The 15,762-nt window shown below is 36.0% G+C and overlaps 1 protein-coding gene across 1 annotated transcript; it reads right to left on the bottom strand.

The window, feature by feature from the left end:
* Positions 1-267: 267 nt before the first annotated feature.
* LOC137732319 (histone-lysine N-methyltransferase ASHR3) lies at positions 268-8,247 on the bottom strand. The gene is made up of 11 exons (XM_068471627.1): positions 7,603-8,247; positions 6,550-6,693; positions 5,719-5,883; positions 4,742-4,768; positions 3,912-4,026; positions 3,589-3,679; positions 2,970-3,063; positions 2,743-2,821; positions 2,092-2,263; positions 1,359-1,439; positions 268-633 (listed from the first exon to the last, which is right to left on the bottom strand). Exons 1-11 carry the CDS (start codon positions 7,948-7,950, stop codon positions 477-479), a joined length of 1,473 nt encoding a protein of 490 aa, XP_068327728.1. The 5' UTR covers positions 7,951-8,247; the 3' UTR covers positions 268-476.
* Between the last annotated feature and the right edge of the window lie 7,515 nt (positions 8,248-15,762).

Here is a 15,762-nt window from a genome sequence, read left to right as displayed (position 1 = left end):
ATTTTAGGGTTTAAGTTTGGTAATTGAACCAAACCTAGCTCTAACAAAAGCAATCCTAAACCAGATTTTGGCTTTTCTTGACATGTATTATACATTGGATAGTAAAATTTAATACAGATCCGTTATTTGGTGCCCCAATGTATTAAATAATACGTCAAAAACACAACTTACCCAATGTTCTATACCATACAGAGCAATAAATTTCCTTAACAAGTGATTAAGTTTGGCGTGTGGAACAAACACGTCAACTCTCTTATTGTGGTCAAATGAAAGTAAACATCCCAACAAGTGCAAAATTCAATTAGATGCAATCATACAGCAAATAAAAGTGCTGCTGCCCAGGATTTTATGTAATTTTTTCTCTATTTTGTTTTTCTTTTTGCCTTTTGCGTTTCTATTAGCCCACATTTCATGATATAGGCGATCTACAACATCAACGGGCGTACAACATAGGGTTAAACTTAGTTTGATACTAATCATCCGGTAATGATAGCTATGCAGGCTGTTGATGTTCTCTTGCGTTTTGAACCCCAGCAAAGTTCCACCTTACCCATCTTTCTCTTGGTCCCAAGGAAGCGTTGACAATTTGAAGCACCGCAACGGCACTCCACCTCAGGTCCAAATTGCACAAATCTACAAAAGTCGTTCAAATACAAAATATGAGGAACTAGTGTTCTACGTTATACTCAGTTAGATCATAATCTGCATCCATATATAAGTTTTTCCCCTTCCCCCATTTTTCAAAATATTCAAACGTGACCTAGTTTCCGGATTCTTGGAGGGATTTTTTGTTTAGTTAACCAATCAGTAGGTTCATATGCCGATGATTATAAAGATACCCATACATAATTACACCCAAGAAACATTTGACGTACCTTAATAATGAAGAAATTGAGATTAAACAAAATTGTCTTGAAAAATAAAGACAACCGAAGGTGTTTTAGCACTTTATCAGTTAATTTGGTGAAAGCGAATTTCACAACTTACATAAAAGTTTTTTTTTTTTTTTAATATAATAACCTACCATTTTTGACAAAACAGACTTCCACATACACTTCTTTTACTGCGAAAGTAAGCATTTCTATAGAAAACAAACCAGCAGCCTAGCCTAGCTGATTTTGGATCAAGAGTTTTCATTTGCAACCCCTTTCATATTTTGACATGAGCTACCGCTTCTGGTTCTAAGGTCACCCATCCCCAACATAAAAATTTCCAATCTAATAAACATGGAAAAAGAAAATATTGAGGTGTCATGTGGAATAAAAATTTCCAATCTAATAAACATGGAAAACGAAAATATTATGTCATGTGGAACGTTAATTAAACTATAACTTTCTACAAGTTAGATTAGGAGGTACCTATAATCATATGTTAATGGCTCTCCAACTTGTATTGATCGTGCAGCAAACACGCCCACACGCGTTTCACCCTCAACTTGCCTGCAAAAGAACAACTTAAAATATTGATGGGAGCCTAATCCCGTGTTGAAAGGTATTCCTAATGAGAAGATAAGGAATTCAATTGTAATGCCAATAAATTCTATAACTGATAGAGACTGCTATGACAACTAAACAACTGCTCAACTGGATCATTGTTAATTCTTGAGTGCCCAGATAGCTAATCTGTCTGCCACCCATAAATCAAGAACCACAAATTTGAACCCTATAGACTATAATTGACAACTGAACACAAAAAATCTTGTCCAAATCAACTAATAAAGCAACTCTTTACCAAAAACCGTGCTGCATAAAACACGTTGGTTCTTTTTCAAGTCGATAAATCTTGTTCAATGCATGTACAAGAATCTTATAGGACCCCTGTATATATATTTGTGTAAAATTACCATGAGAGCTGGCTAATAACACAGTACTTTTGATATATCCATATAAAATCACCAGATCCCAGGCTAAACAAGAGCCCTGTGTCTCAAACGCCAGGAAAGCATATAGGAAACATAAATGAGTGTTTCACACAAAAGAATATTCAAGGAGAAACTGAACCATAATCCTAACAGAATGCACAAGTGAACTATGTCAGAAAACTCCAGAGCAATACAAATTTCAGAGCTAGTAATGTAAAAAACATACTAACCACTTTTCAAGGACACAGTTGGGATCACAGCTGTGGTTTAAAAATCGTGATGGATTTCCTTTGAAGGTTGCATCAATTGTGAAGTCTTTTCGAATTTCACACATATAGAAATTGTTCACCTCTTTATACTTCATATCCCAAAGCCTTTTTTCACACAAAGCATCATCAATAACTGAAACAGAGAACAATATTTTATTTTGATGGCTTGTAGGACAAGTAAAGGGTGAACATTATTGAATTACCCAACTAGAGCCACTGAAATTTTAATTTACAGGAAAATCAAGAGACACATTTTGTTATATTATTTTTATGTTCATATAATAGTCAATTAAGCTCGAGTACAGTAATATTTAAAAAAAATAAAGTTTACTAGCTTTTACTAGGGCCCAAAACTGGATATTTTAACTGCACATGGATACCATTGATTTCTCCTTCTTTGGTGGACTAGTGCCCTAATGAAGGAAAACAGAAAATTTCGTAGCTGCAAAACTACAGAAAATTCCGTTGTTGATTTTGTTCATTTATAGTTTTTATTTCCCCAAAATAGCATAGGAAACTTGAAAATCAAAGAAAAGAGAAAATAAACACAATGCAGGCTTCAAAGTTATTGTTACAATATAAGCTAAGAAAATTTAAAGAGATGAGAACTACCTTCCCCAACATACTCAATTATAAAATCGCCTTTCTTAACAGATTCTGCCGCCTCTGCTCCCCAACCGCAGTGTTCAGTCTGAGACAAAATTAAACATTACTTTTGCAAAGAGCATTACAGAGGAAAAAATCTGCTTACATACAAGATTAAACCACAAATAAATAATAAACTCTACTTAAAGAAAATAGGGGGTTGAAATCATGCTCTTTTAAACTACTTTTATCACCTTGACGATTTTAAGCCTCTTCTCCTTGCGAAATGGTCGGTTTGTACAATTTTCTGAGCAATGGCAATCCTTTGAGCAGCTTATGCATTGACCCCTATTAGATTATTCATAATGTCACAAATAGGGCTGAGGTATCCATGAAAATCTCAGTTTAAATGCATAGAATTTCAAATGAACAGTGAACATTAACTGTGCAATACTCGATAGTACGACTCAATGAGGGACTTCTATTGACTTTAATTGGACTCAATTGTTGAAAATGCACCTCACAGAGACTAGCGGTGAACTACACTAGCACTACAAAGCTACTAATCAAGTACTAAAAATGCACTACCAAAACACTAAACAAAAGACTTTCAAATGACATCTTTCCCTCAAATGTTTTGCGTCAAGTCATTTGCATGTTCCGCTTTTTTATTTTTGTAGTGCATTCCTAAGTTAAGATTCCTCATCCAAACACAGCATGGGTAAAATATCAGGTACTCCATATCGAATATGCCAAGGGTTATGATGAATACTTTAACAAAAGAATACAATGTTGACAAATCATACACCTAATAGTTGTACCACGTCAAAACTCAACTTCATCAGTCACAATACGTAAGACAATTCATAATACCTGCAAACACAATCCTGAGAGCAGATGGAAATGCATGTGCATCCAACATCATCACCAACATTATCGCGCTTTTTCTTGACTAGGTAAATATCTAACTACAGTCAAGATAGGTGTCATGCTAGTTGTGATATAAATTGACGAGTAGTTTTAAATAAACAAATTTACAAGCCAAAACATAATAACAGATGTTTCTCATCAAGAAACAAATACCCCACTATTCATCATTTTTCCTTAGAAAATTGCATGTATATGTGTAAATGTGAAACTTTAACAACCTCAAGTCATTGACTAATCTAACAAAGAGTATTTATAACATAGGATACTACGCCTGATGTGCAAATATGGAGGTGGCTCTATTTTAATATCCGTGTCTTTCCAAGCTAGGTCAATCTTGAACTCCTCAGCAGTGTAAGGCAGAGGCAAGCAACAGAATACCTCCTATATTTTCAAGAGAAAGTCAATCAGTGGTGTATATCATGTTCGTAATCAAAATTATAGCAGTGAAACTGGCTAAGACCCTTTTTTGAGTTTCACTTAAACTTTATTCTAAGATGTAGATATAATTGCAAAGGGGGCTTTATGGTAAGGTTTACACAAGCCAGAACTACAGAAATTTCAGTTAATCCAATCAACAAAAACAAATTGTACAAGTAGGAAACACTTATGGAACTTTCTGAAGAACTGAAATTTTAAGATCTTATTCAGTCCCTAAGGATGACACTTAGATGGCTGAATCCCCTTTACCCACAGACATGGCCAGGGTCTTTTGAAAGCTTTAACTAGCCAAAAATAAAATAAAATGAAGATCCTTTGAAGGGGAAAAAATTGATGGACCAAAACAATCTGAAAGCATTAAGTGGCAAATGGGTTCATGGGGTTGCTGATGGGCACTAGGTATTAGATTTAACCTCTACAGACAAAAAAACAAAAAACAAAGAAACAAGCTATTTCAAAGGTGACCCAACAATTTCTATCTGCTGTACTGATGCAACAACAAATGTTAACCATTTTTTGTCACCAACCATGCTGGACATATTGCATAAAATAACTGATGCAATGTAATGACTGACATGAGTACTTCACATATTTGTTCATGTGCATGTTACTTAATATGATTTACAATAAAAATTAACAAGTTCTTCATAAGACTGACCTCTATACTGCTTATCGAGGCCGCATGCTGCTCATCAACAAACAGATTAGTCCTGTCAACCAGCCTAATCAATGAAAAATACAAATGACGAACTAAAGCCTCAACAAAAATATAAGATATTCTATGCTGGTCCAATAAACTCAAAACTGTATTAGCCAGCCCCAAAAGCCTTTGATTCCCTCTGAAAAACTGCACAATCACATACTAAATAAGAACAGCATCGGGCCGCATGTTCAAATTCAAGGAATCAATTAAGATAAGAAGTTCATACACCAAAATAAGGACGTGGTACAACAGCCAACTTGACAAGAATAAGGCTTACGTACGCCCACAAACTTAGAGGGTATACCATGTGCAACTGACATAGCTGACTTGTACTGTTCCTAGAGAGGGAGGAAGAGTTTTAGATGTTAAATTGAAAACTTAAAGAACTTCAGCGACACCTTAACTACAACGGAAACATAATTCTTTCTTTTACATTATTTTCTTTCTTATACCGGATGGCTACAATTGATGTAGCCATAGTGCCTTCCATTACTGTAATTTCCTGTGCACGGACACAAAGTTTAGCAAATACTTTAAAGAAAGATCAAGTCACCAGCATACTTTAAAATCTTCCCTTAATTGCTTACTTTAATCACGCAATATCTGCATTTCATGGGAAACACCAGTGTCCATCACAGTTATTGCTATTTCAGGTCCAGTTTTTTCTTCAAATATACTTCACTGGCAACTCTTAATATGAAAGTGACAACTCATTTTAAACAAACAAGCAAACATGAAGCATGACCTCTGAGCCTCTGACTCAGTTGCATTATGATACAAGTCATGAATAAAATCCTCATGTGGACCCCATAGATTTTGCAAGACATGAGAATCAAAAGATAAACTGTATGTCAGGTATAGTGAAGAACCCATCTACTTATACAAGGGTAAACATGACTAGAAATTACTGATGAAGGAAAGAAGAAATTGACCTTCCTATCCTCCCGCCAATCTGTAGGATGCCTCCAACAAACAGCTTTCCCTGGCCGGTCTTTCAAGTAAATCACTTCATCTGGCCATGCTGCACATTTATCATGTGAGGCAATACTGCATCGCACACACCGCCAATCTACCCTCTGTTTGCAAATGAAGCATGCCTGCTCATTTGCAACTCATGTAAGAGATTGTGCAAGTTCAATTCAAAAGATATAGAGCATATTATGACATTTTTGTTTTATAAAAATCATAAAAATCCAACAGGATTTAGAAAGTTATGAAGAAGAATATAAGAAATAGACACAATCAGAATTCATTACAATTCCTTAAATTCTGCTTGAATAGTGCAAAAGTTAATCCATTATAACCATAATTCCTAAAATGTTTTTATGCAATCACTACTCAATTCCACCAGAACCTACGGCAAATTTAAATTTTAATGCGATCACTACTAATATTAACATTTACATATGAATGTAACTTGCACTGATCCAACCAACAAAGAGAAAGATGATTTCCACTGACTGGAGGACTAATGTGATGATCTCTCAGTCCCAGTTACCAGAACAAGATGGATAGACTCAACAAGTCAATAACCTAGGCCAGCACCCTAGCAATCAGTATAGCCATTGTAATGATTGCATCATAATCAATGAAGCACAGGATGTCCACAGTTCTCTCTCGGAATAAAATAAGAAGTTTTTTTGCCAATTGTTGAGATAATATGGTTTATTGTAGAATTTCCTTTTGCATTTTCAACATTCTGAAATTAAAATAGCATGGCACGGAAAAAAAATGATGTTATGATTGTTCTTATAAGATCTTACATGTTGCTGACACTTGAATTTTTTCAAAGAGATCGCAAACCTATCCTTCACACATTTCCTGTGATAGACTCCTTGACAACCACGAACAGAGCATGAGACCTCTTCCCCGGGGTAAGCAAAATTATGGCAAACAAGACATTCAACCTGGAATAAATCCAAAAGCAAGAGAGCAAAAAAAAAAAACTAAGTACACTATGTGAGTGAAACATAAAGAAGCAAAAATACAAGAAACGCAACATATCAGAATCTCTACTTAGAAGTCTATGAAAATCATCTAGACGACACTGGTTGAGCAAATATCTGTTGAAACAAATTTATTTTTCTTTCATGTTACAAACACATAAGCTTCCGCCTTGAAAGAATAAGTCAATGAGCAATCAATACTTTCAGTTATTAAGGCTTTCCATACATCTATTGAAAGGAAAACTTGTTCACTAACTAACATTGTATAAAGAAACTCAACATTTTGTAAACCACTATACTCAACTTAGATATCCACTCCAACCGCACCCACCTAAAGCAAATGAAAGTGAAAACATAAGGAAAAAGGCATAATTTAACTAAAGAGTTTCCTTATCTTCCCTTTTAATCATATTAAAACACTTCAAGTCTTCCCATGTTCCATCTCTTCAACTGGCCAAAAACCCTGACTCCTTTTATAAAATTAGCATCTCTCACTTAAAACAGCTTTGGAAGACCATCACCGCCATCTTTCTATCCTATGAATCAACAATTGTTCTTGAGCCAATAAGCCAATAAGCCAAATTTCCGAATGACATTTGAAGAGAAAAGGATATTCAATTTTGGAATTCAAAATGTAATACTCAATTATCAATCTTTATAACTGCCGCACAAATTGAAATTAATTGCAGCAAACAATCTTGGTCAGAAAAAAAGATTTCACTATGCAAACTAATCCCTTATCAACCTAACTGATCCAAAAGATCAGAATTTCTCAGAAAGCAAAAAGATTGGAAGTCATGATTTTATTACTTGTCTTCCCCCATTTTCTCAGCAACAAAACGGAAATGCAAAAGCACAAGAAAAATGTACCAATTTCTTTGCGCCGTAAAGAAACGGCAACGAGCACCGGGATTCAGGAATGCCCAATTCCACTCTTGTGCTAACCCAGTCCCTTACATGGTCCTCCAAACTCTTGCCGTTGGAGGCCTTCTTGGACGGGCCCGCCAAGGGGCGGCTCCGCCGGAAAACCCTGATTGCATGACCATTGCTGACCTCGCCATTGTGCAAAGTCGGGAGCCTGAGCCCCCGGTCCCAATCGCAGTCAACGCCTAGGGTTTTGACCGAGCCCTGATCCGATGGGTCAGCGAGCGATTTGAAGTTAGGGCAGGTAGTGAGGGTTAGAGAAGCTGAGAGAGAAACGATTCCGAGGTCAGGCATTGTTTCTAGAGAAAAGAAGAAGCTTTTAACAAAGGAAGAAGAATTGTATGCATTGAGAATTGACGAGAGAGAGAGAGAGAGAGAGAGAGAGAGAGAGAGAGGGAGGTGCTTGTTGTAGTTGTAGACAGAAAAATGAGGGAAAAACAAAAGTTAGAGAGGGAAAGAGAGCGGGGATTTAGGCGGGAAAAGCTGAATTTTGGGAAAATAGTTCGCGCTTTCGTTGAAGTACTCTTGTATGGGGTGTTGCGGTGGCCACTACACTACTAACACAAACTTTCATCGTACTCGTACATCGTAATTGTAGTGCTGATTATTATTGTGGTGTTTGCATCAATAACACAGATATGGATCCTCTCTGGATCCAATTGTCCTAAATAACCTAGTTGAATCATCTAGACCATTGAAATTTGATCCAACGGCTATAAATAGGGGCCAACTTTAAAAGTTATAATAATTTTATGCTGTTTGATCAAATTTCAATGGCCCGGATGATTTGACTAGGTGGATTAGGACAACTGGATCCGTAGAGGATCAATGTCCCAATAACACAACATGATAAGTGTAACTTTCTCATTGTGTGGTATTTACATAATTGTCACGAAGCAACACAATAACGATATACTTTGTCATATAAGTTATAATTTATCTAGTTGGTATAAGTTGGTTAACATTAGTTAGAAGCTTATTTTTGCAATAACCCATGTAACTCGATTTTCATTTCATTTTATCTAGATTATGTCTATTTGGTCAAATTTGTTGACGTGGTGTTCATGGGGCACAAATGATAATGACTCGAGACCAGTCACTTTCTTGGGAGAGAAGACATAGCATGTACTGATCTATGCAGATCGTCAATGCCTAATTGGAAGCCTTATGATCAGGAATGTTTAGGATATGTGTATGAAAAAGAAACATCTCGTGAATATAACTTATTTAGACCATATTCTCCTAATTATATATTCCTTGGACTTATCGTTTAAGCGTATAACATTTAATGAGATGACTTAAACAATAATATTTGCCCTTACATTAAACTAGATTAGTTTAATATATGAAATGTTCATAAAGTATCATGTTATGATTAGCTTCATGGCACATTTCCTACTGGTATGATAGAGGTTGTGATTGAATCCGAATTTGATTTCCTACATATATTGGGAAGGAGAATCGAATCATTGGTGTGTTCTAATAAAAGATGATACAATGTATGTTTTACATCGGGGGTCATATTTGACAAAAAGGTGCCTTGACTTAGGCAGACTCTAGAGATGTTTTTCCCAACATATGCGTAGACGGGAGATGTTGAAATTCATTGTGGTTGACTCCTTAATGGATAGCTTACATATCTTCTCCTGTCATCAAAGAATCAAACCACGTGTAGTCGTGAAGGGATCTTTAGTGATATCGGTGATGTTTGAGGATGTTCCACCTGTGATCGAGTTCCCCTTCTATTTGTTAGCTTCAAGCTCTTTTGTCTTCAAGTGTCTTATGTCCTCCGTAGATGCAATTCATGATGAGGGTATGCATCTTTGCCAGGCACCAATCTTCCTCTTCATTGGTGAGCTCATGTTGGTCGAACTTACCTTGATTCTTTTTTTTCTTTTTTTTTTTTTTTTTTTTTTTTTTTAGCAGGCTCTTCTTTCCTAGCTTTGCTTTTGAAAAACTCCTAGCAATGCCCCTGATCGAGTAACTCCTCGATAATGGTCCATGAATGTGCGGCAGTTCCGTGTAGAGTGACTAAGTGCACTAGTGGAAGGAACAATACTCATTTGGCTTTTTCTTGGCAAATGGTCAGGAAGAGGTTTAGGCATTTTGAGGAAAGGTTTGTCTTTGATGCTATGAAAGACAATGTTGATAGTAGTGTTCAAGGTTGTGTATTGATTCGGCTTGGGTGGAGCTTGCCTATCCTTGAGTCATGTCCTATCATTTCGACAAGTCCCTCTAAGGTGGATGGGAACATCTTGCACATCGATGCATCGTTGTGGCCATACAGAGCCATATCACTCTTGTAGTGCATGATGTAGGTAGGAGTCTCTGCAAAAGTATTTGAACTTTCGTTGAGAGAACTTCTTTGAAGGAGGTGCCAATTCAATTATTGAAAAAAAAAGGGCTTTTAATTATAGCAACAACCTTGCTAGGGAGGCAATTTCTGAATGTCTCTCAATGCATCTCTAAGGTTGTCGCAATTTAGCTGTTGGTCACTCTTGTTATCCTAGTGACTATGGATCGTCAAAGAAGTTCAAATGTTGGGGCTCCATGCAAGGCCCTCACACAGTGTCCAAAGGATCGAAGTTGCATCACACTCGAACCCCGTTTACAGAGGCGCGATTGACGATTTGGCTTTCACATTGTTCCACACTCGTGTTCAGATCATCAATTTCTACTAAAGTTGGAACGGATGTGAATGCAATTGGCCGTTCTTCTAGAGTTATGGTACTTAAATTCCTATAACCGACGAAAACCCAGGTTTTTGGTTCTGTCCCGCTGATTTCTTCAAGGTGTCCCATATATGATCCATGGTGAAGGTAGTTCAAGCAGCGGGAGCATCGTTGTTCCCTAGGATGGCTGAGGCATTCAGCGTCGGGCTGCTCACGCATGGGGTAACAAAGGCATCGAAAGTGGATTGTTTTTCATTGAAGTGTTAACGTTGGTGTTAATTGAGCTTTCTTCGGCATACATGATTGTGATAGAGTGACTTGATCGAGGGAATATGAGTTCACTCTCAATGAAATCACCAATTGTTGGAACCAAATTCGCCAACCACCGTGTGAGGAGGAGATACACAAGTTTGACTACATGTAAAATAACAAACAATCGTAAGAAAACATTGGCACTAGTAGATTGTTGGCCAAAGGCTTTCCGATGGTCAAGTTAGTAAGCAGTTTATGGGATACAATTAGCAGGCAAGAGAATAGTATGCGATAATTGTGTTACCAAAGACAAACCCTAAAAAAGTGTATTTATACTAGTCAAGAGAGAGACCTTGTAAGATATAGAATCCGTATAAACTGGGAGAATCTCAGAGGATATCTAGGAGTAGATATTTCATCCTCTTAGGTTGATTCCACACTAGATCAGGTTTCCGTATCTTACAGAACAAGAATGATCAATCTCATTGAAGTCGACAAACATCACCCACTATACTGAATAGGATGATGGTGACATCACTAATCAGTCTGTGCAGCACGATAAGTCTAGAGTTGTCGAGTCCATGACCGGAATTATAAGGTATTCATATTCCGATCCGTCTTACTCAGGCCATAGAAAATCATAGTCCCACAAAAGTGATACCAAATCGAGTTTCGGGGGCATTTAAAAAAATAAGCCGATAATATCAGTACATATTGTATCTTCTCTCTTTAAAAGTGTTTATCTTGAGTCATTGAATGAAAGACACCAAAAAAGTATGTAGGTGATCAACAGAGAATAAGTTCACTGAATAAAATCAAATAAAAGGTTTCATATTCATGTCATATGAGAACCCGATAGTTTGGGATAATATAAAGTAATCTTTTGACCTGAGACACCACATTTATTTTGTGGATGCGTCTTTGTATACGAGTATGCCCAAAAAGCAATTGACGTGACAACACATAATTGGTTAGTTGTGGCAACCTAGTGTCAAGTCATTAACATTAATGCCAAAATACATGTTGTATTAATTCAAACATATTCTGACTAATCTAGATAGTCGATAACCAGTACTAGATGTTACTATTCATTTGTGGATATCTGTATAAGGTTAAATTATATTGGTTTTTAATTATGTAAAGTTAGATTAATTTGATTAATCAAATTATCTATTGCCAGCTTTATTTGGTATTTAGAACCTAAAAGGTCACACACAAGAGAATGACATTGTTGGATAAAACTGGTGAAGACTAATTTTAGCACAAAAGTTCTATTTGATATTTAATTATTTGGTTTAGGCTATCTATTTATTATAAGTGACTTGGGCTAAAATAAAATAACGAATCCCAATCAAAAGAAAATACTAGATTAATTAAATAAAATTAAATAAGAGCAAACTGGGGAAGCCCAATTAGATAGGGAGGTGTGGCAAAGCCAAGGAAAATACTCATAAAGATTGCACCATATATACGGCGGTGGTGGAGGATTATTTTGTAATCTTACAAGCTTATGGGATTGTTCTGTATACAAGCACGTTGATTAACTATGATCACATGGATTAATTTAATATGATTAAACAAAATCCAATGTTTCGCTAACCATGCATGTTAATATGGTTATTTATGCTTTACGTCACCCACCACACTTAGGCACAACCCAACAGTTTAATCATTTGACAATGCAATAAGACCCGACTCCACCTAAGGCATGTTCCTAGTATTGTTAGGATCATTGACTCGTCCACAAAGGTATGTGAGTGTACAACAAAGGATCTCTAACTTTCAACCTTGGAAGGAGAATATTATATGATATTATGCAAGAGTATTTATCCAGAGCACACAAATATGATTTAGGAAGTAACATTCCAAATTACATTTACGGGAATCATATAGATAAGAGAAGTATACATACTGTCAACCAAACAATCAATCAAGAGTATTGCTTTAGAGAAAGATTGTATTGCATTGCAATTCCAACTAAATAGGTTCTCCGTTTCTTCTGGTTAGCTTCTATAGCTATGACACACTGTTAGGTGTCAATGATGGCTTGTGAAAGTTTCGAGGATTAGCAATCACTAATCCTCATTAAAAGGAGAATTAGAAGATAGTTTTGATTCACAATCAATTACTAAGAGTTCTAATTGCTCACCGTATTGCAAGATAGAACCTAATGGATCATACATGGAGTAAGGTAGAGATTGAAGAAATACAGTGGATATGAGTAACTCAATTATATGGTTTAATTTTTTTTGGCTAGGATTAATTAAAAAGTTAATTAATCAAACAAATAAGTTTGAATTGAACCTTAAGTTAGTTTCGGGTTTCGTAGCCCAAAAGACATTGATCCATCAAGCTAAACAAGTTAAATGGTTGAACGACTTAAAATTAAAAGACACAAAGACGTACTAACTATATTGAGGTCGGCCACATAGAGAGAAAGAGAGAGGTCCAGGGTTTATATTTTAGGTCAAACCTTGGACTATATAAAGGACATTATAGCCTATAGTCTTCAGTAAGGGGCCTTGATTGGAGAACTGAGGGAAACTCTTCCTTCCTTTTCTCTCTACAATGGCCAGTCACTTTGGAGGAGATTCACTAGCAACAACCTTCCTCCTAGATCACTCATCTCCTCCTTGGTTTGGAGCTTAGATGTCCCATTCTTTTGGGACTTGAAGATCTAATTGAACTCAACCAACAAGGAACAAGGAGAGAAAAGAAATGAAGGTCCTCACTTTAGGTGATTCCCTTTGTGAAAACAAAAGGGTCGTTCAAAGGTGTTAAAAAGGCTCCCTTCCCTTTCTCTTTGATTTGATCAGTTGAGTCATAGTTTATCATTTGTTTTGTCATTCATGATGGTGCTAACATACATTCTATTAGTTCCTTGTTAGCAACAAAGAGCAAAATCAAGTTGTTAACGTGACACAAGTATTTTGTGTGTACACTTAAGATTGTTGTATCCTAAATGCACCTACTACACCGATACATTGCTCCGTAGGGCGATCTATTCTTACAACTCACACACCTCAACCTAACTAAGACATTATTGCTTTCCAGCTTTAACAACCACTGGTTTGTATTCTCTAAAAGATAAGGATTCTGTTATTTTATTAGTTTTATCGAATTTACTATTTCAATGTAAATGATTTGTATACTAATATTTGTTTTATATGAAATTTTGTAGGGATAAGTTGTTAGAATGTGTTTTCAAGCTGTGTTTATCAATGGAGATTATTGTGAGCTACGAATTTATCTCAGCAAGAATAATCACAAGATTTCTAGAAGAATATTTTGGAGAGAATTTCATAGAGAAAATGGGATGCTTCTTGGATTCGATAATCTCACAAAGTGTGAGGAATAATATTACTGTTAGAGAGGGGAGGTACTCCCTCTCATATATCATTCCAAACTCATCTCATCCATTCATCCTTAACTAATTGCATAAGATGGTTGCACTCGTCATGAGCTATGACTCATTACAATCTAATCTAAGATGCCATCTAGACTATAATCTAATGGCTCTGAAATTGGTACCAGGTTAACTAACCTACAATTTAATAACTATATACATGCTTGTCTGACTAATCAATAACACTTATCAACTAAGGTCATATATGTTAGTTTACTCACAACGGAAGTAGTCAATTTAAAGCTCAGTTTACTGAAATGTTCCTATTTAAGTAAGATCCAGTTCAGTGTACATTTTGACCCTGACAATCTTAGTTGCATGGACTTATCTATTTGCAAATAATGATAAACATATATCACAAGCAAAGAGTAAGATAAGTAATTGCACAGGGAGTTTTTGGTCGGAAAAACCTACCTCTGGGTTAAAAATCGGGGACTTTCCACTGAGTCCAATCCATTAGTGAAATCAAGATTTTTACAAAGCAATCAAACAAGCTCAATCCTTATATCCTAATCTATGGAGCAGCTTGTACCTCTGTGCAACCTTATGTTTCACGAGGTGGATTCTGTCGGTCTTCAAAAAGTGGTAACTCCTTCTTAGCTCTTCACCTTGTGGCACCAAAATCAAATCAACTTATACAAATGATGTTATGATGAAGTTGATGTAAATCTGGATTCAATGTCTAGTCAATTTCACCAATCAAACACTTGAAAGATGAAACTGACATGAATAAAAAAAGAGATCAGTTCAAAGATTTGAAACTAGAAAGAATTGACCTAAAACATAAATCAAAATCACAAAAACAATGCTACCCTAATATGCAATGATGTGGGTATTTACTACATGAGTGTGATTTTGTGGCTAGGGTTTTCGAGTAAGAACAAAGAGGCAGCTCCAAGCTGAAAACAACTTTTATCTGAAAAATATAGATCTCCTAGCCAAAGAACAATGAAACCCTAGATTAAGCTTTTATAGTGAACTTGATGTTCAGACAAGAAAAGGGACCATAAAAGCCACGTGTCATATGCAAAATCAATTTGGAAATATCTAGGGTTGAAAAACCATTTTAGAGAAAAAGTTGTCATATGGCATATGTGGGTTGTCTTAAGGTGTGTACCTAGCTCGCGTGAAAGCAGCGAGAAGTTTTGACAAGACAAAACCACAAGACATAAAGTACTGGAAATAATGGCATAAAATGCATATGAATGAACAAACCTTTGGTGAGAGAAGTTAAGCTCTTGAAATGATATTTCCAGCAGCATGATCCTAAAAGTAGCATTTTAGCCCCAAAACTAACTAGAGCATGTGTGGTACAATTTACAACATTTAACAAGGGAAGCCAAACAATAAATCTAGACTTCACAGGCTCAAATTAACCATCACATAAATTAGCAAATACATTTACAATCAAAACTCCCTTCTAATGTTTAGTTGATTTCACTTGAAGCTTTTTCTTGAGAGTTTTAAATTGATCATTGTGCCAAAGCCCTTGTAAATATGTCAGCTACTTGATCTTCTATTTTGCAGTATATTAGATCAATGGTTCCATCTTGGATTGGATCTCAAATATAATGGTACCTTCTATTGATGTGTCTAGTTTTTTGGTGGAAAATTGGATTCTTAGATATGGCAATGGCTGATGAATTATCACATAGCAAAGGTGTAGCTTCAACTTGTTCTTTTCCAAAGTCAGCTAGACAAATATCAGCCAAATTGCTTGTGCTGTAGCTTTTGCAGCACTCACATATTCAACTTCTGCAATGGATAATGCAACAC

Source organism: Pyrus communis, chromosome 4 (assembly GCF_963583255.1).
Source record: "Pyrus communis chromosome 4, drPyrComm1.1, whole genome shotgun sequence".
Lineage (NCBI taxonomy): Eukaryota > Viridiplantae > Streptophyta > Magnoliopsida > Rosales > Rosaceae > Pyrus > Pyrus communis.
The sequence above is the reverse complement of the archived record's forward strand: the minus strand, read 5'-3'. Positions and strand labels throughout refer to the sequence as shown.